Source organism: Carassius auratus, chromosome 40 (assembly GCF_003368295.1).
Source record: "Carassius auratus strain Wakin chromosome 40, ASM336829v1, whole genome shotgun sequence".
In the NCBI taxonomy this organism is placed as follows: domain Eukaryota; kingdom Metazoa; phylum Chordata; class Actinopteri; order Cypriniformes; family Cyprinidae; genus Carassius; species Carassius auratus.
Genome location: NC_039282.1, coordinates 17481973 through 17505560, shown reverse-complemented (window position 1 = coordinate 17505560; position 23588 = coordinate 17481973). Strand labels below are relative to the sequence as shown.

The 23588-nt window shown below is 37.6% G+C and overlaps 1 protein-coding gene across 2 annotated transcripts; it reads left to right on the top strand.

Moving 5' to 3' along the window:
• The first annotated feature begins 2246 nt into the window (after positions 1-2246).
• LOC113058740 (striatin-4-like) lies at positions 2247-21520 on the top strand. Of its 2 annotated transcripts, none has more exons than XM_026226918.1 (18): positions 2247-2939; positions 9275-9378; positions 10016-10092; positions 10247-10325; positions 10427-10612; positions 11858-12032; positions 12115-12271; positions 12604-12705; positions 13682-13800; positions 14043-14212; positions 14397-14444; positions 16086-16207; positions 16366-16533; positions 16613-16753; positions 18158-18256; positions 19056-19142; positions 19288-19468; positions 20917-21520. In XM_026226918.1, the coding sequence occupies exons 1-17, from the start codon at positions 2652-2654 to the stop codon at positions 19455-19457; spliced, it is 2292 nt and encodes a 763-aa protein (XP_026082703.1). In that variant the 5' UTR covers positions 2247-2651; the 3' UTR covers positions 19458-19468; positions 20917-21520. The 2 variants fall into 2 exon arrangements, with proteins under 2 accessions (XP_026082703.1, XP_026082702.1); XM_026226917.1 differs by having other exon boundaries at positions 2252-2939; positions 14037-14212.
• Positions 21521-23588: the final 2068 nt, after the last annotated feature.

The following is a 23588-nucleotide window of genomic DNA, read 5'->3' as shown; positions in this document are numbered from 1 at the left end:
CATGTATATTTCCATTTCCAAAGGAAAAACATTTTAGATTTGTCTTGTAACTTTTGTTTACTGTTTATTTGTTACTGAAAACAATATATTAATATTCATGTATAACAAAAAAAAAAAGCCTTTACCTTTGTAGTTTTCTTGGATAATGCAGTGTGAAATATTACATACATATAGATTTATAACATTTACTGCCATTGTTAGTGTGTTTAGACAACTTTTGAGACTTGTGGCTCCCCAAGCCACAACACACACATACAATAAATAAAATTGCCAAGAGATATTAACATTCAAGTGATCAGATACAGTTCAAAACCTTCAGTCTGATAGTATTGCTTCTATTATTGCAATAGAAATTCAGTATTCCGTAATTGTGGCACATCAAGTTACTGCTTGCTACGATCCTAACGTGCAACTCCTGCCCTATCTTTTCTTGGCAGGGTTTGGATACTGTCGGACCGGCCCATTACCTTCCTCTTCCAGCTCCCAAATGAGACGGGAACCAACCCATCTGGAACCAACAAAGCAACCTCAGTCTGAACACTGAACTCCAGACGGTGAGTTTGTGGAGGCTGGTCAGGGCTTGGTGACAATACCAGGAGGCACGCACCCTCTGGAAGAGCCAGAGGAAGGTACGGTGGACATTCGGCTACAGGAAGGAAGGGCAACGCTGGTCTCTGGTTGAAAAAGGATCGTGCAGTATCACCTATGTAGTTTTCAAAGACTTAAATTCACGAACGAGGATTGTGACGGGTGGACAACGCATGTTGCCCTCATGGTCTCCCATTTTGGGGCCTCCAACAATTCCACCTCTCAGATTACCCATAGCTCCCAATCCTGCCACAGGCAGAGATGCCTCCTTTAATCCTTTACTCTGTTCCCGATGTTTCTCCATAATCCGCTGCTGGGCCCGTGAGACATAATATAGGATAAGCAAATTCAAAATGATTGCTCCTGTTGTCAGACCCTGGCAAAAACTGATACGTCCTGAAATCTTGAACATTATGATTTTGGTCTGGCCAAAAAGAAAGCTAAGTGGAAAGAGTCTGGGAGATGAATATTTGATCAGGCATCTTCTTTGACCAGATCAGTTTCCACCGATGTGTTCTTCTGTGTCAATTTGATGTCATCCAGAAAAAAAAAAAAAAAAAGACTACTGGACAGATTACATATTTTGACCCAAGTGCCTTTAGTTAACCATAGTCTATTAAATAAATGCTATATATGGAGACAAAACAAAGAACATTTTAATAAACAAATTCACTCTGAGCTCTTCAAAGTTCAAGGTTTTTGTTTAGGAAATTCAGTTCAAGTTTGTATTGCAAGCCTTTTAGTCTAGCCAACAAAGATGACCTAGAAATATACAGAGATGTTCCAAGCTACTGTCCCAATTAGAGATGAGCTCTAGATTTGAGTATTTGAGAAACTATAATATGATCTCTTGAGACAGGTCCTCCAAATATAGAACATGCATGCAAAATTAAACCCAAACAAGCCTTCAACTATCGATTCATGTAGATATATGCAGCCTATAATCTTAAAAAGCATACACATACAAGACACGCATCTTCATTGTGGAAAACGGTAGAAACCAGGTTTGTGAGAACTAACATCTTAAGGTTGATTCAACATTTTCCTTATCTGCACATTGTTTGCACGGCGTTCTTGCTATTCTTCCTCATGCTTAATTCGGAAATGAGCAAAGGAAACCTGAGAGAGGATCACAATATAGCAGGAAGTTTACACTACTGTGTCGCCTCGTTCAATCCCATAGAAATAGAACGAACGGTAGAATGACACGTAACGTGACACTTGTGTTCTCAAATGGGCGGAGCTTATGGGGAAACGTGCGGACGCTTCACCGTGTATTTTTTTATTAGATAATTTATTAATCATACAAAATATTTGATGTATTTATTTAATATAATATTTATTAAATATATATAAAAAATCATGTTTAGAATGCTTTTGTCTGCAACTTTATACAAAATGAATGAATTAATGAATGCATTAATTATAAATTACAATAGAAAGTTTCGCAGCTGACAATATAGAGTATATCAAAGAAACACGAATAAGTAAATAAAAGAATGCATGAGGCGCTGGAAATAAGTGTCACGTGACTCCTTTTACCTTTCTCATCGCTAGTCAGGATGGACCAATCACAGCCATTCGTGATGCTTGGACTCGTATTTTTTTTTTTTTTTTTACAAAATAATTATTTTATAGAGATCGCTAAAGTGGATTTGCATTTTGTAGGTCAACAACAATTCTTTGTATTCAAGAAATTTAAAAGATTACACGTTTAAGCGGTCGTAAGAATTCCATAAAACAAACAAACAACAACAATAACAAAAACGTCTTCAGATTTGAATTGACCTCAATAGAGGATCAGGCTTTTAGAGCCGCGAACTGCCCCCCTGCGGTAGCCAGCTTTATAACCTATAGGGAGCACTTGAGCTGGTAGCGTTTGCAGCCATTCCATAGTAAGAGTGGATCACTATTTGGCACTTTTCTGTGCGTGTGAGTACTCGCCTTTCTGTGTGTATTGGGCAAATAAACGGGAGAGAGCTTCGGAGGAGACTTCAAGCAACGGGGTGGCTTATTCTTCTGTTTTCCCACCTCCTGGCTCCGGCGACAGCTCGAACGCTCTGATGGAGGCGGAAAGATCCGGCGGGGTGGCGGGTGGAACGAACCAGAGCCCCGCAGGAAGCGGAGCGGGGCGCAATGCGAACGGGCCGAAGGCTGTGCTCGGTCCCGCTTCCACCGCAGCAGCGGCCGCCGCGGCCACCGGGGCGATGTCTGGAGCCTCCCAGCCGCGAGATCCGCAGGACGGGGACGCGGGCCTCTCGTTGCCCGGGATCTTACATTTCATCCAGTATGAATGGGGCCGCTTTCAAGCCGAGAAATATCGCTGGGAGGCCGAGCGAGATGAGCTGAGGGTAAAAAACGGGGTTTCTTTAATCGCTTGTTTTGGTCTCTTCCAGACGCATTCCTTGAGGAAGAGCTCGTTTACAGATAAGACGCAGGCAGAAGTCAATATCGCCTGCTATTATCGTTGATTAGATGTCGTTTTGCGATCACATCGGATTAAGTATTCATGGAGCAAATATAACTGTAAAAAAATTACCATTTTGCTGCACACCCATAATGTTACCCATCTTAGGATGGGAATCGATTCTGGATCTGATTCATCTGAACGAATCTAATACCGTAGCGGTTCTTTTAGTGTTTTCTTTTTTTTTTTTTTTTTTTTTAGATAAACAAAACAAAAAACATTCAAATATACTATATATATATATATATATATATATATATATATATATATATATATATATATATATATATACTGCTGTCAGCAGTTTGTTTCTAATGAAGAGATCAGATTTTAAAAGCAAATAAATGCAATGCATTAACTGGTCGTAACTATATACAAATAATTACGATTTTTTTATATACATTTGATTGAAACAAAACTCATACTGTGTATTTTTAACTACACGTTGTGATTTGAACATTAAATGAATAAGTCGAAGCTGATTGAAATCATGTGCAAGGTTTTGCATAATTTCGAGTAGGCCACACTAATAAAGGAATTGTTCACCCGAAAATCCTGTCGTTTACTCCCCTTCAAGTTGTCCCAAGCCTTTATGAGTTTCTCTTTCTGTTGCCCACAAAAGAAGATATGTTGAAGAGTATGGCTAACCAAGCAGTTGCTGGTCCCCATTGACTTCCATAGTTTGGGAAAATGAAATGCAATGGAAATCACCAGAAACCCACATTCTACAAAGTATCTTCTTTTGTGTTCAACAGAAGCTCATACAGGTTGAGGGCGAGTAGATAATGAAACCATTTAAACATTTTGGGTGAACCGTCCCTTTAAACTTGCAGTTCAGAAAGTGTGTTAGATGAATTGAGGAACTGAAACCAAATGTGTGTGTTTTGATTCTTCATAGAAATAATCAGCTTGTTTAAGAGTCATCTGATACGGTTCATGTTTTTGTTTCACGAAAAAAACTGCTAATAAGAGTCATTTGTGCATGAATTGAACTAAATTGGTCGCTCTATAAGTTAGATTGACTAAACAGTTGTGTTTCTTCGTTCATTTCTATTCAAACATAACGAAAGGAATAAATCGAGGTTTAGTAAGTGAGTGAGTTTAATTCAGTAAACGCTTCAAATTACTGCTAAATGTAATAATTAATTCACCTAGAAGCATTCGTTGTCAAGTTAGATTCGCTTAAATAATTGGTTCATACAAGTACCTTGACAAATTGGTCTACAGTGGTTGTTTACTTTGTACGATTTTGCGTTTTATAATTATAAAGAGTCATTAATTCTGAAATCAGACTACACTGAAATTTTAGCTTGATTGATTATACAAAACATTTTATACAAGTCATTTGTTTAGGAATCGGACTGCACGGGTTATGTTCATTGTAGGCGTTTTTATTGGAATATATTTATGTATATTAGTAATATATTTAACAATAGAGGTCATCTAGGGTTAGCACTTTTTTTTGGTCTCCGTACAAAAAAGCCTTTTGTACAGTGCACTTAACTTCCTGTGCTTCAACGATGGCAATGCTTTTCTGTTGTTTAGCTTCTCTCTGAACCCTGACGTTAAGTGCAAGATAATCGAATCAAGGCAGTTCAGAGGCAGCGCTGCCAAATTTACATTCGAATAAACGTTCTAATAATAATTGCATTTGTGACGTCATGTGATCCAATGGACTGTCTGCTACTACTTTTGTAAATTGCGAAGCTGCTGCTCAAGGCATGACGTAATGCCGTCCTGCTGGAGAATTAAAGCAAGGTTTTTCTTTTTTTATTCTTTCTCAGTCCCAAGAGAGCCGATCTGTGTGTCTAGCACAATTTCGTCATTTAGTGCCGTTACTTGCATCGTATTACAGCATCTGAGAGACGCATGGCTCACGTTATTTTATTTGAAACCTAGAAACATCAATTCTATTTGGAAAGCTTGCACTCACATCAAGAACGTGTATAGAGAGCGGAGAAAAACAGACTGAGGATTAGGGATTTGCCCCCTTTTTTTTTTTTTGAGTCTGGACTCCACTGGCCCAGTTTGCAGTAGATCTTGGCCTGAGAAAAGCTTTGCAATTAAGTGACCCCATTCAAACAGAGCCTGTAGTAGATTACATAAGGAGTTGCCAGTGTGCTCGATAAAAGGACAGGCCTTGTGGCTCTCATGGATGTGTGTTCTTCTGCCAGGCCTCTTCTGGACATGCCCATGGAAATCTGCAGACTTCAGGGACCAACTGCTATGTTTTCCATGTCTCACACACACATTGTCTTTTGACTTGGCCTATAAAAGGGTGGTAAGGGAGACAAGCAATGTGAGAGTAGCTGCCGTGGGGCATCACGTTCCCTGATGGTTTTATGTGGGACACCTGTGCCATTGTGTTTCCTTTGTGGCGGGCAGAACATGATCGTTCAGGGATGACGTTATTGTTAACTAAAACTATCAAATATAAATATTAATTGAAAAACAACATTTTTATAAAATTTTGCCTTGGCAACTAGCTGAATTTTTTTTTTTTTACTGTAAGTAAATATAAATGAATAATTAAATCTATAATAAAAGTAATATTTAAAATAATAGTAAGTAACAATAATAATAATGGTAATAACACCAATAAGAAAATTGTTAACTAGTGCACCCAAAAATGAAGATTTTAAGAAATGTAGCATTATATCACTTGCTCGCTATTAAGTCCTATGCAATGAATGGGTGCCGTCAGAATAAAAGTCTAAACAGCGGATAAAAACATCATAAGTAATCCACCCCGCTCCAGTCCAACATCTTATGAAGCAAAAAGCTGCATGTTTGTAAGAAACAAACCAATCGCAATGCGGAAAACATGGATGGAATTGTAGAATCCAATCAGAAAAACAAATTATATTGTATAATGCAGAATTTGTCAAAGCTTGGATGAATTAACCAAAAGTAGGTCAGTACATTTAGGTGAATATGGGCTACTTTCTGTGTGTGTGTGTGTATAATTACATATACACACACCAGTTATTATTATTATTTTGTAGTCATATCAAATGGGTCTAAAACTGTGGGGATAATGGCAAGAGATTTAAACGACAACAAAAAACTTCTCTGTTGATTTTATGATTACTGAAAGGTTTTGAGTGGTAATGCCTACAATCACCATTAACTATCCATTTTATAATTAGCATAGTCAATAAATATCTATTAAGCACTGTTTGTCTTTATTACATCTTTTGCATGTAGTTCAATATTGATTTTTGCCACATAGTCAGGAAAATATTATTCATGAGGTCAATCTTTACTCAAGAGATGCATCGGTTTCACAACAGGTAGCTTCACCTGTCCACTCCCTTACTGTCAATATAACTTTCTATTGTCAATGTCATGTGTATTGTTTTTTGGCATTTAAGCTTCACCAAAGGCTGAAAGTCAAAGGTTAGCCCATCTAACTGAACAGAAGTGGTATAAAAACACTTAGTCATTTTCAGATGAATGAGTTCACTGCGTTCATATATTCTCAAAAAGGCTTGTCCCAGAAAGCGTCTGCTGCTCTAGTTGTTGGACTGAGTCTCAAAGGGGTGCTAATGTGGAGAGAGAGAGAGAGAGTTTGTATGTGCCCTTGACCTGTTCCCACCCACAGGAAGTCATGAGAGGGATGCTCCGCCATATAAATGTGCCAGTGTTGTTATACCAGCCCATTCCCTTAACTTCAGTGGCCAGAAATATTGTGTGTTTTTGGAGCTTGTACCGAGCTTGTGTAACTAGAACTGTCTCAGTTCAAGTAGAAGTATTACACTTCTGCTGCATAACTCTTCTAAGCCATCAGATTCATGATTGTTCCTTTTTTGTTGTTGCTGAGACTAATTATGCTTTGATAGGTAGATTTCCAAGCAGTATATTTTCTAGAATGACGATGAAATCAGATTCCCAGTCATTGTGTGACAAGAATCCCAGTTTTAAAGGCTGAAAACATTGGCAATTACTTGCTTTTGTGAAAATGTCAAAGTGCTCCAAAGACCTGCCATAACAGGTTGCCTGCCCACACCATGGCACACCAGCCGAGCCAGTCTCCATGAGGACCTGTGCCAACCTGCCATGCTTTACTCTTCTTTACTTTACAAGTCAGCCTATATATATATATATATATATATATATATATATATATATATATATCTCAAATAGACAACAGGCTGGAATTGTCCTTGTTTTGGGCATAGAATATATATATATTTTGAAGTTATTATTATTGTTATAAATATTGTTAATGTTATTGATATTGTAAATAATAATGATAGTATTTTTTTTTTACAACAGATATTGACATTTATAATACTTTACATGAACATGATTTTAACAACAACAAAAATAACAATATATATTTTTTGTTTTATTGTATCAACAATAATCCTTTATAGATTAATGTTTTTGAAAATGATGATAGATTGTATGACCATTAGTAGTAGGAGCTGCAGCGGTAGTAGGTGGTAGTGGTGGATTTATTTGTTTGATTATACATTAACAACAAATAGATATTTTTTTTCATAGTTATTAATTTATACTTTGTTGTAAATAACAATAATAATGGCAGTTTTAGTATTATAATAGTGCATTATATTATATAATAGTTTGTATTATAATGTATTTTATTTTGATAATTAAAAAGTTCTATAAAGTGTAATATTTTTAAACATTAACGTTTATAGATTGTTTTACATTAACAGAGTGGTTTTAACATTAATAAAAATGATTTATAGTTAATTATATTATTAAGTCGTTTTGAATGTGGAATGTCGATTCCGATGCTTAAACAGTTGTTGTGTGAGATACACCGATGGTGTGGGGGTGTGAAATTGATTTCTGTGCCAGGGAGAAGTGACCAACTCTAATAACTGTTATGCCGAGTTCAGTCCTGATTTTCACTCACCAACAAGTTTTTAGAAATAGCCAACAAATGCCTAAAGTCCCTGACGATCACGCAGTGTGAATTATCAAAAAAGCAATCAACCCCAGTTAAATATTTGCCATGCTAAATATCTGGACCTGCTGGTGATTCAAGATCCTGCCGTGTGAAATGAGTTCTGACCATAGACTGTATAAAAAACATGTGGACGTAGTGTCCGTGACGTCACCCGTCGATTTCCGAAGAGCATTTTTGAAGCTCAAAGTAGACCATCGCCATCTTGGCAGAGCGTCACCATGCGTCACTCCAAGATAATCGAAAATGGGCAAAGAGGCGGGAGCTGACTTATTAAACCACGCCCATCTAGCTCGACGGCAGTGACAGCAGCGGCAATCCACCTGTCACTCAAGTGGCCACGCCCTTAATTATGCAGAATTTAATGGTTTAATACAATTGAAATGGATGAGTTCTAAAAAAATTCACTCCACACATAATTATCTATGTAGACCAAAACCACTTTTTGTATCGGACTGTAAAAAAAAAAATTCTGCTCATCTTTGAACCCAGTCTTCAAAGGCCAGTGGATCCATTTTTAGCTCCTCCTACCTTATATATATATATATATATATATATACACCTAAACTTATCTGTCTCCACCCCCTGATCTCTAAACCAACCAATCTCCACCCCCTAGATGTGGATCCAGTCACACTACTGTCAATGTAAGCAAGCAGGGCTTCGATTCAGAGAATGGCTTGTTCTCAATCTATTTGGACTTAAGAATTGGAGGATAATTTTAATAACATTCCTAGTCTTTCGCAAGAACTCTGATCTCACGCGTGATTTTGCGTTATTTCTTTATTACTTGTCACGTGCATTTGGTTGTGAAACGTACAGACAGAGTTGTTCGATTCTTCCTATTGTAAAGCCATGCAGTGTGTAACCTCTTGTCGCTTATCCAAAAAATTCCCTGGCCGGAACACAGCCTTAGTTGTTGGTAATTTGGCATTTCTGATTAATGTGGAATTTAAGGTGGACTCTAGGGGGCGATTGGGGCCATTTTCAATGGTTTGAATGGTTTGTGGTTTCTCCGACTTCATAGTCTCTTTTCCATCAACATATTTGCTGTCATGATTCTGGTCAGCAGCAGTCTAAAATAAAGCTTGAGGAATTGCAGGTCTTTAGTTATCCGTTGCGCTCAGATTGTCATTGGTGGTGGCACAATCATGAGGCTTCAGCATATAACCTTTCATTTTCTTTCAAAGATATCTCATTTGAACCCTTACCTTATATCTATCTGTCTCTTTCCCTCTGTGTCTGTCTGTCTCCCTGTGCTGCTGCTGATGCGCTCTCAGACTCAGGTGGCGTTTCTGCAGGGTGAGAGGAAAGGTCAGGAGAACATGAAGCAGGATCTGGTGCGGCGAATCAAGATGCTGGAATACGCTCTGAAACAGGAGAGGTGAGCCGACACACAGATGAGCCTCTTTAGCCCGCCGTATAATGTGAAACCAATGCTCAATAAAAACACCGTAAAACATTACAAAAACATGATAAAAACTGGATTGAAACGCAGTTGAGCGATGTTAAGCTGTTGTAAAATGTCAGTTTTTTTTAATGTTGTGTGTGTGTTTGTTTTCTGTTACTTTTGTTTTGTTCTTTTTTTGTTGAGCTAATTTTATTTTTATTTTTATGCTTTGTTCTTTTTTGCTACTTTGAAGTTTTATGTGATTTTTCTGCTTTGTTCTATTTTTGTTTTGTTACTTGTCTGTTTTGTTTTGCTGTTTTTATGCTTTATTCTGTTTTTGTTTTGTGTTTTTGTTGACTTTGTTATATTTGTTGTATTGTTTTTTTGTTGTTGTTGTTGTTCTTTTTATTTTCTTTTATGTATTAGTTTTGTTCTTTTTTTGTGTTTTGTTCCATTTTTTTTTTGCTCTACATTGGATTTATTTTTTTGTTTTGCCTTTGTTTTTCTGTTTTACATTTTTTCAGTTTAACTGTTTGAGGGAAGATGCTATCCTGAAGCACATTGCGAGATCTAAGGATGTTTCCAAGAGTTTGTGTGTTTATCACTTATAATCTTTGCATTTTGATCCCAGGGCCAAACATCAGAAGCTGAAAAGTGGCACTGACCAGAGCCCTGGAGAGAAGAAACCAGAGACCGAAGCTGAACCAAGTAACACAAACATTTACCTATTAAACACATGAACTTATGAATCTTGATGCGATTCAAATTTAGCAAAACATATTAATCATGACCAGAACAAATACTGTATGCTGCAGGTTATCTGTTTTCTTTGTGTTTGGTGACATTATTCTGTTTCTCACAGTACCCAATGGGCCTGCAGATTCAGATTCAGAACCAACCAATCAGATGCCTTGGAAGGAGGGCCGTCAGTTATTGCGCAAGTCAGTGTATTTTGTTTGCTTTCATTTTCAGATTTTTTTTTTTATCCAAAATATTCTGCTGACCCTGTGCATGTGCTGTTTTTGTCTGTGTACGTGAGCAGGTATCTGGAAGAGGTGGGATATTCTGACACCATCTTGGACATGCGCTCCAAACGTGTTCGTTCCCTGTTGGGTCGCAACAGCCCAGAGGTGAATGGGCCTCCTCCCAGCGAACCGCCCGCAGAACCAGAACCTCACAGTGGAGGAGAGTCACTACTAGTGCGCCAGATCGAAGAGCAAATCAAACGGTAAGACCAACACACATTTTGACATCTTAGTACCGTATTTTTCGGACTATACGTCACATCTAAATATAAGTCGCATCAGTCCAACGACGAAGAAAAAAACATATAAGTTGCACTGGAATATAAGTCGCATTTATTTAGAACCAAGAACCAAGAGAAAACATCTACAGCATAGAGCGCCCTCTCGCGACTGGAGACGGTAATGTTTTCTCTTGGTTCATTTCTCTTAGTTCATGTTAAATTAATTTTGATAAATAAGTCGCACCTGACTATAAGTCGCAGGACCAGCCAAACTATGAAAAAAAGTTTGACTTTTAGTCCAGAAAATACGATATTTAAGGGATAATTCACCCCAAAATGAAAATTGTCATCTTTAGGAATTGTGGAACTTTAATCGAAATGAAACAATTTCTCTTATTAAAGCCCACTCACTAAAATCACAATTACACATGCAGTGATCAAATTGTATAAAATCAGTCGTCTACAAAACCATACTAGTTTTATCACTTTGTTTTTATTTTTATTTTTCTCAAAAAAAAAAAAAAAAAAATCAATTTAACACCCATTTATTTATTTATTTGTGTGATATTATGGAAAAACACTGACACAGTTCTAAATTTACTAATTCTAATTAGATGAGCAATGTTTAAAGCGTTTGTAAAATTATTTTGGTTTTCTACTTTTTTTATTCATTTCTTGTTTTGTGCTTTATTTGTTTTGTTCCTTTTTTCTTTTGTTTTGTTTTTAGTTGAATTTGTTTGTGTGCTTGATTCTTCTTTGTTTTCCGTTTGTGTTTTGTTTTTGTAGTGTTCTATATTTTTAATCTTATTTGAAATACATTGTAGAGTTATTTATTTTTTTTTTTTATTTTTTTTCGTTTCAGTTTTGTTTTACTTTACTTTGAAGATTTCCCTCAGCTGAGGGCTGCTATAAACACACACCTTTGACTGCACTTTGACTTGTGTTGCTTGACAACTGCCGACAGCATTTTGTTAGGACAATGCAGTATGATGCTTGGACGAGGGATTCTTTATTCCTTTAATTGTTCCTAATAAATATAACTCCTGACTGAACATTGTGTACTTTATCATATTGCTGTTCCTAGCAGTTTAGACAAGCAACAGTCCACCAGAGACTTGAAAGGGGTGCTCTAATATCATATAAGTTTTTGCAAGGCCATTGTTGAAACTATAGTCTTTGCAGTTATGCTTGTTGTGGTAATGATGAAGATATATATCTCTCCTGCAGGCGTGCTGGAAAAGAGAGCTCTAAAGAGCGGATGGGCAGCTCTGTCCTGGACCAAATTCCTTTCCTCCGTGGCTGTGAGGATGACGATGAGGATGACAGTGATGAAGAAGAGGACTTCCAGGGCATGACTACAGACTGCATCGACGGACGCAAAAGCAAGAAGTCCAGGAGCAAGGTCAGAGCGTTCACAAGAAGAGAAGGCCTGCACGCACAGGTCCTGTTTTGTTTCTGACCGTGTGTCGCCTGTACGCATACAGATGGGCGGAGAATCCATGACCACAGATCTTGACCCCGAGGATGACGATGATGAAGAGGACTCGGAAGACGCTCTGGGCGAGTTTGATTTCTTGGGCTCGGGAGAGGAAGGCGAAGGGGCGGGAGAAGCTCGCATATCTGGAGACGGCCGGGAATTAGGTATTGGAAATTTGCTCATGAGGGAGTCCTACTAGACAACTGGCCGTTTCTGCGGCTATTTTTGACCGTGGATGTGAGGGTTTCCCTTCCGTTTATTGTCATGCTGTGACAACTCGTTGTTTTCTTTTCATTTGCTTTTGTTTGTCACTTCCTGTTGATGAGATCTGTTGACGGCACCTCCATTCGCTCCTCACGTCACTGCACGCTTGTTTGTTTCCCTGATATTCTCTTCACCTCTTTCGAACATGTCGTCATACCTCCAGCAATGGATTTAGTTGTTTTCCTGCTCTGTCTGCTGGTATTTTAGTCCTCCTCTCACTTCCTCTGCCCAGGTTCAGAAAACCGCCGGAATAAGTTGCAAGGCATTATGTCAGATTTCCCGCCCAAACCAGCTCCACCTCCTTCTATCCCGGGCCAGACACGCTCTGGAGAGGGTAAGATTAACCATCCGGCTCTCTGAATACACCCCCTAATCCGAAACCGATCACTTTTAGATCATAAAAAAGCTTAATGTTTACAGCTATTGGCTTTGAAATAGATTAAAAGAGTCATTTTCTTATTTCCACCGCTCAACCATTACTTTTTTTAATGCATTACGTTTCCCCCCACATTGTAGATTCGATTATATCAAAGTGTTTTATACTGATTTAATTTTATGTTAGATTATATTACAATCTCATTTATATAATTTAATAATTTTTCATTTTATTAATCAGTATAAAGGACGCAAATATTATTTCATAAAAATGTCAAATCGGTCTATTTATCTATTTAGATAATTTATAGAAAAATTCAGCCAAATTCTTTGTTGCCAAGAAAATTACAAATATTTAATGTAAGAAGTAAAATAAAAAAAATGTCCTCGTTGTATGTTATATTATATTATATTTACACAATTTGAAAATTATAATCATTTTTATCAGTATAGCAGTGATTATTAATAAATTATAATATTTATTTGCATATTATTATTATTATTATTATTATTCATTTATTTTATTTCCTTTTTTTTTTCTTTTTTTTTTTTTTTAAGTAAAATGCATAAGTCGCCCAATACGTTTCTTAGAGTGGGTGGAGAAAAAGTAAAATACATAGTGGGACTACATAATAATGCATATTAACCTTTTTTTCTATTTATTGAAATTGAAATTTTTTAAAAAGCTTAACCAGAAATGCTTGTGTTAATGATTTGGATTATTTTAAGTGTATATAATCAAGAGACAACATTAAAATACTTGCAAAAAGTCCTTTGTAAACTAATTTTCAAAGTAAAAGTGCATTTCAATTATGCAGGTTGTATTCTTACTGCTGTTATAAACAATTGTTTGTTTGTTTTTTCCCTTGTGAATCTGTTGAGTGTCTGGGCTGAATTTTCCATTTTTAATTGTTGTGCGTCTGTCTGAACTCAAGGGGGCGCTCTTGGATTCTCCTCTGATGTCTTCATTCTGGATGCTGTCGGAGGAGGGGATATGAACCTCGGAGAGCTGGCTGACCTCACTGTTGCCAACGACAATGACCTCACCATTGACGTTAGTATAATAAGTCATCTCTCCTCCTCAACTGAACATTTAAAGTGACATTTCATCAAAATTCTTCAAAATCTACATCTACGTTTCACACTAAAAAGGATTAAAAATGCAATCGAAGTATCAGGAAGCATTTCATTCAGGTCCCACTGTAATCTAAATAATATATACGTTATGTCCCAAGACTATAATGAATTGTAGTTTTTCTACAAGGAATGGTATCCTTTGATGTGATTTAGTTGCAGGACAATCGAGAAGAGTTCAAGAAAACGTGGAACCCTCGCTTCACGCTGCGAAGCCACTTCGACGCCATCCGGGCGTTGACCTTTCACCCCAGCCAGGCCGTGCTGCTGTCTGCCTCCGAGGATGGGACGCTCAAACTTTGGAACCTCAACAAGGCGATGCACTCCAAAAAGTAAGAATCCCATCCTATCCCATTGGTCCAAAACAAGACCCATATTTTACTGCTCTCTTATGATAACTATCTGTTCGCGTAGGTGTCTCTGGAACTGTGTTTAGAAATATCGAGCCATAAAAAATTATTTTAGTGCTGTCTCTCTGCATCCTAACATGGAAGCCTCTCATTTTTATCTTCACAGAAATGCAGCGCTGGACGTTGAGCCCATTTATACATTCAGAGCACACAGGTGAGCGGGACAGGTTTATAATTAGACTCAGATCGAATCGCTAAAAATGAAATGGCACGACCTATGGCTAACATACTCTGCCAAGCGCTCGAGGCTAGATCCAAGTAGCATGTGAACTGAAAAATGAACTGAAACTAGAGATGCGCATTATACTAGTACCATTCGTTATTATCTAATAGTGTAGTGAAATTGTACGTTTAATTGTAAATGTTAATTTTCCCTATATTTACATTTTAAATTACCTTTGATTTAATACTTTCTTAGCTATTCTCATAGAAGGCCATTTTCACCATGGAATAACAACAACAACAACAAAAAGTCAGAATTGTTAAAAATAAATTCTGGATTACGAAACACAAACTCAAAATTGTGAGTTCTAGAGCTAGGGTTGTTATATAAACTCAGAATTACCTTTTTTTTTATTGGCAGAAACGAGCTTCCATAAATCTTTGAAAACAATAATAACCGGATGACTTTGCAAATTGCAAAACATTTGCTTTTTATACAGCACATTGGTAATGTTTAATGCCAAAATTTGCTAGTAGCATGAGATACGTGTTAGTATTTTAGTATCGTTTTAATTCATTTAGACAAATTTGTTAAATATCTATTATTAATTGATTACATATCAACAATAAAATGGTTACCTGCAGTGAAAATGTCCATTCGCTTTAAACAGCATTAGCTTTGTTTTTTGGACAATATTATGGTATTCTTTGAAAATCTGTGGATAGCAATGGTAAATACTGTTCCATATGACTTTTGAAATCAATCAGCCACACAATATACAGTGGGGCTCGAAAGTTTGGGCACCCAAGAATGATGCTCCAGAAGGAAACAAGATGCATTAAGAGCTGGGGGGTGAAAACTTTTGGAATTTGAAGATCAAGGTAAATTGTACTTAATTTGTGTACCGGAAACATACAAGTATCTTCTGTTGCTTACGAAGGGCAGAAGTAAATGGAAAAAAAAATCATATTTCAACAAAATAAGACAAATTTGGCCATCTTCATCATGTTCAAAAGTTTTCACCCCCCAGCTCTTAATGCATCTTGTTTCCTTCTGGAGCATCAGTGAATGTTTCAATCTTTTTAAATAGTTGTGTTTGAGTCCCTCAAATGTCCTCAGTGTGATAAGATGTAACTCAAAATCATACAGTCACTGCTGGAAAGGGTTCAAATATGTAAAGATGCTGGAAAACTGAAGAATCTGCCGGACCTTAAAGATTTCTCTGAAGAACGCTGCTCAGTTTAACTGTTCAGAACAAACAAGGGACTCATGCACAACCATCACAAAACAGAAAGACAGTCGAGGATCATCAGGTAACAGAACACAGTACTAAGAACCAAGGGTTCCCAAACTTTTGAGTGGGGTTATTTTAATAATTTCAGCATTTTTTTGGTCTTGTGGACTAAATGTTAATATCTTTTATGTACAATATCTTGCTCAGGACAGTACTAAATAAAATATAACATGCATTTAGTATGATCTCTCTTATTTTTTGAAAATTACTCGCATTTACACATATTCTGCAAGGGGTGCCCAAACTTTCGAGCCCCACTGTACATCAAACTTTGAGTGTATTACCAGTACCACTACAGTATTTTGTTGTGTTTTTTAATATGTGTGTGTGTGATTCAGTGGTGCTGTTCTTTCTCTGGCTATGGGAGAGGAAGGAGAATCATGCTTCAGCGGCGGTCTGGACGGCTCCATCCGCGGCTGGAAGATTCCAGACCTTAATGTAGATCCTTACGACAACTATGGCAAGTCAACCTGTTACTGCACTTGCAAGTTACACGGTGTGCCTAAAAGCAATGGTTAACAGTTGTTCTGACTGTCCTCTAGAGGGTGCTGACTGTAAATGAATTTGATAACACATTAGGTTGAGCTAGACATAAGTGTTGTGTGTGACTGTTTTCAGATCCCGGCGTGGAGAGCAGCGTGTTGTCGGGTCACGAGGACGCGGTGTGGGGTTTGGCCTACTCCTCCAGCTTGAAGCGCTTGGCCTCCTGCTCTGCAGACGGGACTGTGAGGATCTGGGACCCCCATAATTCCTCACCGTGTGTGTCTGTTTTCAACAAAGAGAAAGGTGAGGAGAAGACCTTGAGCGTCTGGATTGTTAGTCTTTTCCGTTGGTCCCTCTCACTCATTGCCTGTCTGTCTTTCAGAACATGGGACTCCCACCTCGGTTGCCTTTGTAAACTCCGACCCGTCCCAGGTTGTTGTTTCCTTCGATGGGGGCGAGACTCTGCTTTATGACCTCAACACAGAGCAAAGCATCATGGTCTTGGAGACCCAGGCTAAGGATGGTAAGAGCCAGTTCATATAGGAATAAACACTTACAAATAGTGGTCAATAGAAATAATTCTATTTATTTATTATAATTATAAAATAAAATGGTTAAAGTATTTTATTTCATTAGACTGACATTTTGGGAAAAGTCATATTAAAATGGTGTGTAAATTGCAATAAATGAATCTTGAAGTCATTTTATTAACTATACTTATAATAATAAGTTATATTAATTTAATTTTTTAATGCTTTGTGACAATAAGCTATACATTTATTATTTTAAATTTTAGTTTAGTTAATACAAATTAAGCTGTTTCATCTCTGTTGTATTAAATATCACCATTAAGTTTTACCTGATACAACTTTTTTATTTTAATAATATATTCAAAGTTGAAATTAACTAAGATCAATAAATTAATTTGTATTTTTCATTGTTCTTTCATGTTCATGAAACCACTCTAGGTAATTAGTCTTAAGAAATAAAACCTTACTGTAAAGTGTTACATCATATTATTATTAAGAAAGCCAAATGCTACAAGCACCAAAATTTAGCAGAGACCTGGGCCCCAAAGTGTAGTTTGTTGCTATATCTTTTCAGACTGATCTGACTTGCAGCTTTTATATAATTAAACATTGCCAGAGCAAAAATGTCCCCTCTAGAAGACAATTGCTGTCCTTTAGAGGGAGCCACAGGATGAGAAATCTTTCAACTCCACTCTTTTATGTTTGTTTTCAATCAATTAAATTTCCAAATAAACACAAAGATGTCTGATGTGTGAAAGACGATGCTGGGGACAGATGACTGATCAGCCACTGATTCGTCCTGAAGAAAGATTCTCATTTACATGTGTTTTTAAGTCTTGCAAATTAAAACGTTCAAGTAATTTTACAAAATGGAAGCATAAGTACACATGAAATTTAGTGCTTGCAAGATTTTTTGTGTGACAGATAGACGCGTTGCATCTCTAACAACACTCACATCCTGAAGCTCCTTCACTCTTGATCTCTCGGCGCTTGAACTGAAAAATACATAGAAGATTATTTCAAGATGCATGAAAACTTGACGAATATCATCGAAAACCGTCATTCATGTCTCAAGTGAACACAAACTGTTGAGAAATAAATCTGATGTGGATCATTATATTGGTTTCGTGCATTAAAGCGGCTACATTTACCAGCTGCTCTCTGTCTTTAATGTTAATCCCCCCAAAAAGCGAATACACACAGTATTTCTGTGTGTGTGTGAGTGTGTGTGTATATATGTATATGTGTGTGTGTGTGTGTGTATGTATATGTACGTTAAAAATAATAGTTCCACACAGCATGTAACAAAAGTTAAATGGATTATGTATGCTGCTTCATGTTTACCTCATGTCTGTTTTAAGATAATAAAATAGTGTTTTTTTTATCGCCCCCTGCAGGCAGTGAGCTGATTAACCGCGTGGTCAGCCATCCATCCCAACCAATTTCCATTACAGCCCATGAGAACCGCACCATCCGTTTCCTGGACAATAAGACAGGTGTGTGTGTGTGTGTTGAGAGCTTTTAGCAATTTTCAGGGCTGTAATATGTATTTTCCAGCAGTGGGAACTGTAAAAACACCACCAAAGTATTTGACTCTCCTACCGTGCAGACACAATAGACCTCTCAAAGCTGTTAAAAAACCTTAATCGTATCGTGGCAGACACCAGCCTTTACTCACCAGTTTGTATAGCAAGATTACTTGAAGGAAAACGAATAACATTATTGGTGTGAAAGATTAGCCAGTAAAAAAAACAAAAAAACATCTGGATTTTTGAATTTTTTGTTTCCAGTCATATTAGGATGTCTTTATTGATTATTATTTTTATTTTGTATGTGTTCATAATAGAAATTGTGTTCAAGGTAAACTGTGTGATTTGAGGATGAGTCATGATGGTTAATTAGGCGTATCTAGATTTTTTAAGCCTTTTTGCCAGCTAAATCCCTAAGATATTATAAAATAAGTTAATATACGAGTAATTTAAAAACAGATTTGCATGTACACACTGCTCTGCTGTTGGTCAATGTAATAAAATATTAAAGTTTTTAATTAAATTTTAAAACGACATTTTAATGATACTTTTTAATTAATTATTTATTAGTTTTGTAGTTCTCTCGTGAATCCCAGTTTTAGAAACCTTGCTTTAAAAGGATGAGTTTAGGAACACAAACTTTACACAGCGTATTCCTATTGGTCGAGCCAGAACTTTGAATATCGGACCATTTAGAAACAATATTGTGTATCAAAAACATCTAATGTGACCTAATCTTTCCTCCTTCCTCTCGCTGTGGCCACAGGGAAAGTGATCCATTCCATGGTGGCTCACCTGGATGCTGTAACATGTCTCACCACAGACCCTAAAGGCACTTACCTCATCTCCGGCAGTAAGTGAATATATACCGACATTCAGTGTGTGACGTCAGAGAGCAAAACACGAAGCCTTCTGAGCACGTCCACGTCAACAGACCACATTCTCACGGAAATGTGAAAATCTATGCTGCTAGATTTAGCGATTTCTGTTTTTCTCAGGTCATGACTGCTCTGTGCGTTTGTGGATGCTGGACAATCGCACGTGTGTGCAGGAGATCACCGCGCACAGGAAAAAACACGACGAGGCCATTCATGACGTGGCCTTCCACCCCTCGCAGCCCTTCATCGCCAGCGCAGGGGCCGATGCGCTCGCCAAGATCTTTGTTTGATTTTCTCATTGGTATATGCATATTTAAACGCATTAAAACTGGATTAAGAGTGCGATTTGGCAGATATAAGCATAAATGCATATGATATTCTTTCCTTTTATGTTTATTATACATATACACCTTTTAATGAAATATGAATAACATTTTTAAGTCCTTTATAGAACATTGCATAGAACATCCCTCATTTTAAGACTTCTTTGTAACAAAGTGGTCTGCTGCTGTTTATGCATCAGTGAATCAAGCCAGTGACGAATTGTTATATATACCGTATTTTCCGGACTATAAGTTGCGCTTTTTTTCATAGTTTGGCTTGTCCTGCGACTTATATTCAGGTGCAACTTATTTATCAAAATGAATTTGACATGAACCAAGAGAAATTAACTGAGAAATGAACAGAGAAAACATTACCGTCTACAGCCACCAGAGGGCGCTCTATGCTGTGCTCCTGTAGTTTACACTGAAGACAGCCCTCTCGTGGCTGTAGACGGTAATGTTTTCTCTTGGTTCTTGGGTCTAAATAAATGTGACTTATAGTCCAGTGCGACTTATATATGTTTTTTTCCTCATCATGACATATTTTTGGACTGATGCGACTTATACTCAGGTGCTACTTATAATCCGAAAAATACGATACAGAAAGTGATCAAGGAACACTCTCGTTTTAATCATTGGTGTCTATCAGTGGTTGGATTTCAGCATTTTTGCCCAAACTTCCATTTTACACTGCTCAATGAGTCTCTTATTCTACATAATTTTTTTCCCGCTGTTAGATATGATGAAAGTATTCATGACACTGCGGACATCGTGTTGCAAAAAGGAAATCGCGACTGAGTTCAGCTACAGTGCAGCTTGGCAACCTTTGATGCAACAGGAGTAGATCTAAATAAAATGCAGTAATCATCACTTTTGACGATTAGTTCATCTTGGCGGCTGTTATAGTAGAAGTTTTTAAGAAATTGTAATGCTCATTTCATATGCAAAGATGTTAGCCAGTCGTTGCAGTGGGCGTGTCCATTGAAGCCTCGTAGCGACACGCCCCCTTCCAATGGAGCGTTCAGATCAGAAATGTAGAAAACCATAATAAGATTAGAAGGCATCAGGAATCAAAATAATAATACAAAAAAAGAATTTTTTGTCCCCTTTATTAAAAGAATGGTTCAAAATAATCACTTGTTTTTAAATCAGACTACGCTGTTAGTGATGTATGTTTTAGTTTTCAACCATGAGGACAACTCGCTTCATATTTAATTCACTCACAATACTAAACATACAGTGTCAACTTTTTCCAAAACGTTGTTCTTGTGGTCTGATTTCGTTTTTTAATGTTTGGCGCAAACCAGCGAAAAAGGATGAAACATTTGCATGACCTTGTTAGTAGTCATCATAGGTGTGCAAGCGTTTGTATGTTCACATGTGATGCCTGCAGCCTTGAGCTAATTTTTGCTTTTTTTCTTCTCAGGGGATCCACCCTCACTACTGGGCCACAAGAGTGAAACGCCGAGTATCTACACACACACACACACACACACACACACACGCTCACTAAATGAGGGGAACAATGTTAAAGGCACACGACTCAATAACCCATCATTTTTTATGCCTCACACATTGTGATACAAACCCTACTGCTTTAAATACTAATGAGTTTGCTGCTCATGTCCCAATTTCAGTTTTAGTCTACACTAATAATAATCTGCATGGTGTGTTGCGAAGGATGTCCAATCTGTTGACGGATGGACTCATGCAAACACACACACCTTAACACACAACTCGCACCCTGGGTTTTAATTTCATGCTCCGTTTAGGTTGAGGATGTGAAGGCTCTCGGTAAACAAGACCTTACACAAGCCTGCACATTGTCTCAATGTAAATTGCATTAGTGCTGATCTGTGAATTAATGTCCTCGCGTAACTGTTGCCTAGTAACGTGAGGCAATTGATGCATTTCATTCCAAAGACTGCTTTAGATTAGTTTTTTTTGGTTGCGTTTTAGCTGCAAGTACAACACAGCTTTACCTTTAGCCTCACAGCTAAGAGCCTTAGTGTTTCAGCCTTTCGTAATCAGTTCCACACATCTCATTCTTATAACGTGTACACTTTGAACATTTTGCAATCATCATCTTCTTTCATATCCGATCAGGTGGCGTTATCCATAATAGTCGGGTGACTATAGTAGTGTATTTATTGTAGTGTTCGGTATCAGTTGGAAGACTTTTTGGGAAGATCTGCAGTTGGATGCATAACTGATTTCTTAATATAAGCAGGATGTGCTGTAAATGGCACACTTGACTCACAACCTTGGTGCTAAGATCTCCTCTGAATCAGGGACCTGTTCATGACAGGAGGTGTAAAATATCAAATCTCCGTTGACGCCTGGCATTCCTCAGTCATCGTATACGGTTCTTTGGCATTTCCTAAATACAGCCCGAGTGTTGGGAGTTTCGGAGTGTTTCTGGTGTGCCAAAGTGGCTTTTAAAGGAACACTACACTTTTTTTGGAAATAGGCTCATTTTCCAAGTCCCCTAGAGTTAAACCGGTCTGTTCTACCATTTTTTTTAATCCATTCAGCAGATCTCCAGGTCTGACGCTAGCACTTTTAGCTTAGCTTAGCATAGATCATTGAATCTGATTAGACCATTAGCATCTTGCTCAAAAATTACTAAAGTTTCTATATTTTTCCTATTTAAAACTGGGCTCTTTTGTAGTTACATCGTGTGCCAAGACCAATGGAAAATGAAAAGTTGTGATTTTCTTGGCCGATATGGCTAGGAACTATGGTCACACTCAAATCACAACTTTTCATTTTCCGTCACTCTTAGTACACGATGTAACTAGTCAAGTTATTAGTAGGAAAAATATATAAACTCTTTGGTCATTTTTGAGCGAGATGCTAACGGTCTAATCAGATTCAATGATCTACGCTAAGCTAAGCTAAAAGTGCTATCGCCAGATGCAGAGATCAGCTGAATGGATTTCAAAAACGGTAAAACTCCGCTGTTTAACTATAGGGAAGTTGGAAAATTAAAAAAATGTAAAAAACAAAAAAACAAGTGGAGTGTTCCTTTAAGGTTTTTGTCAGGGTATTTTTAAGACGATAAACTCCATATCCAAGCTGGATGATCTTTGGTTGACGATTGTCACCAAATAAAAAAAATTGAAACCAACTGCAGGTTCCAGTGTTTCAGTCCAGCTGTATTGTCAGTTTCTGAGTTTTTGGACGTCTTTTGATCTTGACCCAAGTCCTTTTCCCTAAAAAGTGGCATTTTAAGTGATGCGAAACTAGTGCCCTCTAGTTGTCAGTTGACTCACCAAAAGGTCAAAGCCCAGTGTTGGAATTTGGACGAATTCTAAAAGTCCTCTTAATGGGTTTTGTGCTGTTAGTCGTGGCAAGAAACAAGGTTTTTCAGAGAAAAGCTCATATGGTCCCACTGAGTGAAAATAAAAAGGTTTTTTATTTTCTTTTTATTGGCTAAGCAAGGAATCAAGATGCAACTCTGAAACTTTTTGGGGGAAACCAAGATGAGATGAAGAATCTAACCTGAATCTGATCTTCAGGTTTCTTAGTTGGAGGGAGCCTGCTCTTGAGGTCTGGAGATCAGAGGTCACATCTTGTATTAGCCAGTTTCCGTTTTGCTGGGTTTATTTTTATCCTTTACTGGTTTTCCGTGGTCGTAGACAAGTGGCCGGAAAGCAAGTCAGAAGCAAAAAAAAAAAAAAAAGACTGATGGGCCATAAAGAGCGCTCTTGCATAATGAAGCCATGTCAGTTCTTAACCAGACATCCTCCATCAAGAATCAATCCATCCAACCAACTCGGAAATAAAAGGTTTCCTACTTGGGGGTGGGATTTTTGGCAAGGAAAAGCTCTTGGAGTGATTTTATTAATGGACGGGTTTATGTCACTTGTTCAGTATCGAGACCACGGATTGATTTTGGGCTAGTTGCCCAGTCAGTGAATGTCACATGACCACAGACTTGTGTTTAGTGGAATCCATGATACTTTGCTGCTTACCTCTTTACCTAGTAACTTCACACTGCACACTAACGGTTAGCTTTATGCTACACTACATGTGTAGGATCACATGATCGATTGGGTTCATCCATGTATCGCTGCATCGTAACTCTTCTCTTCC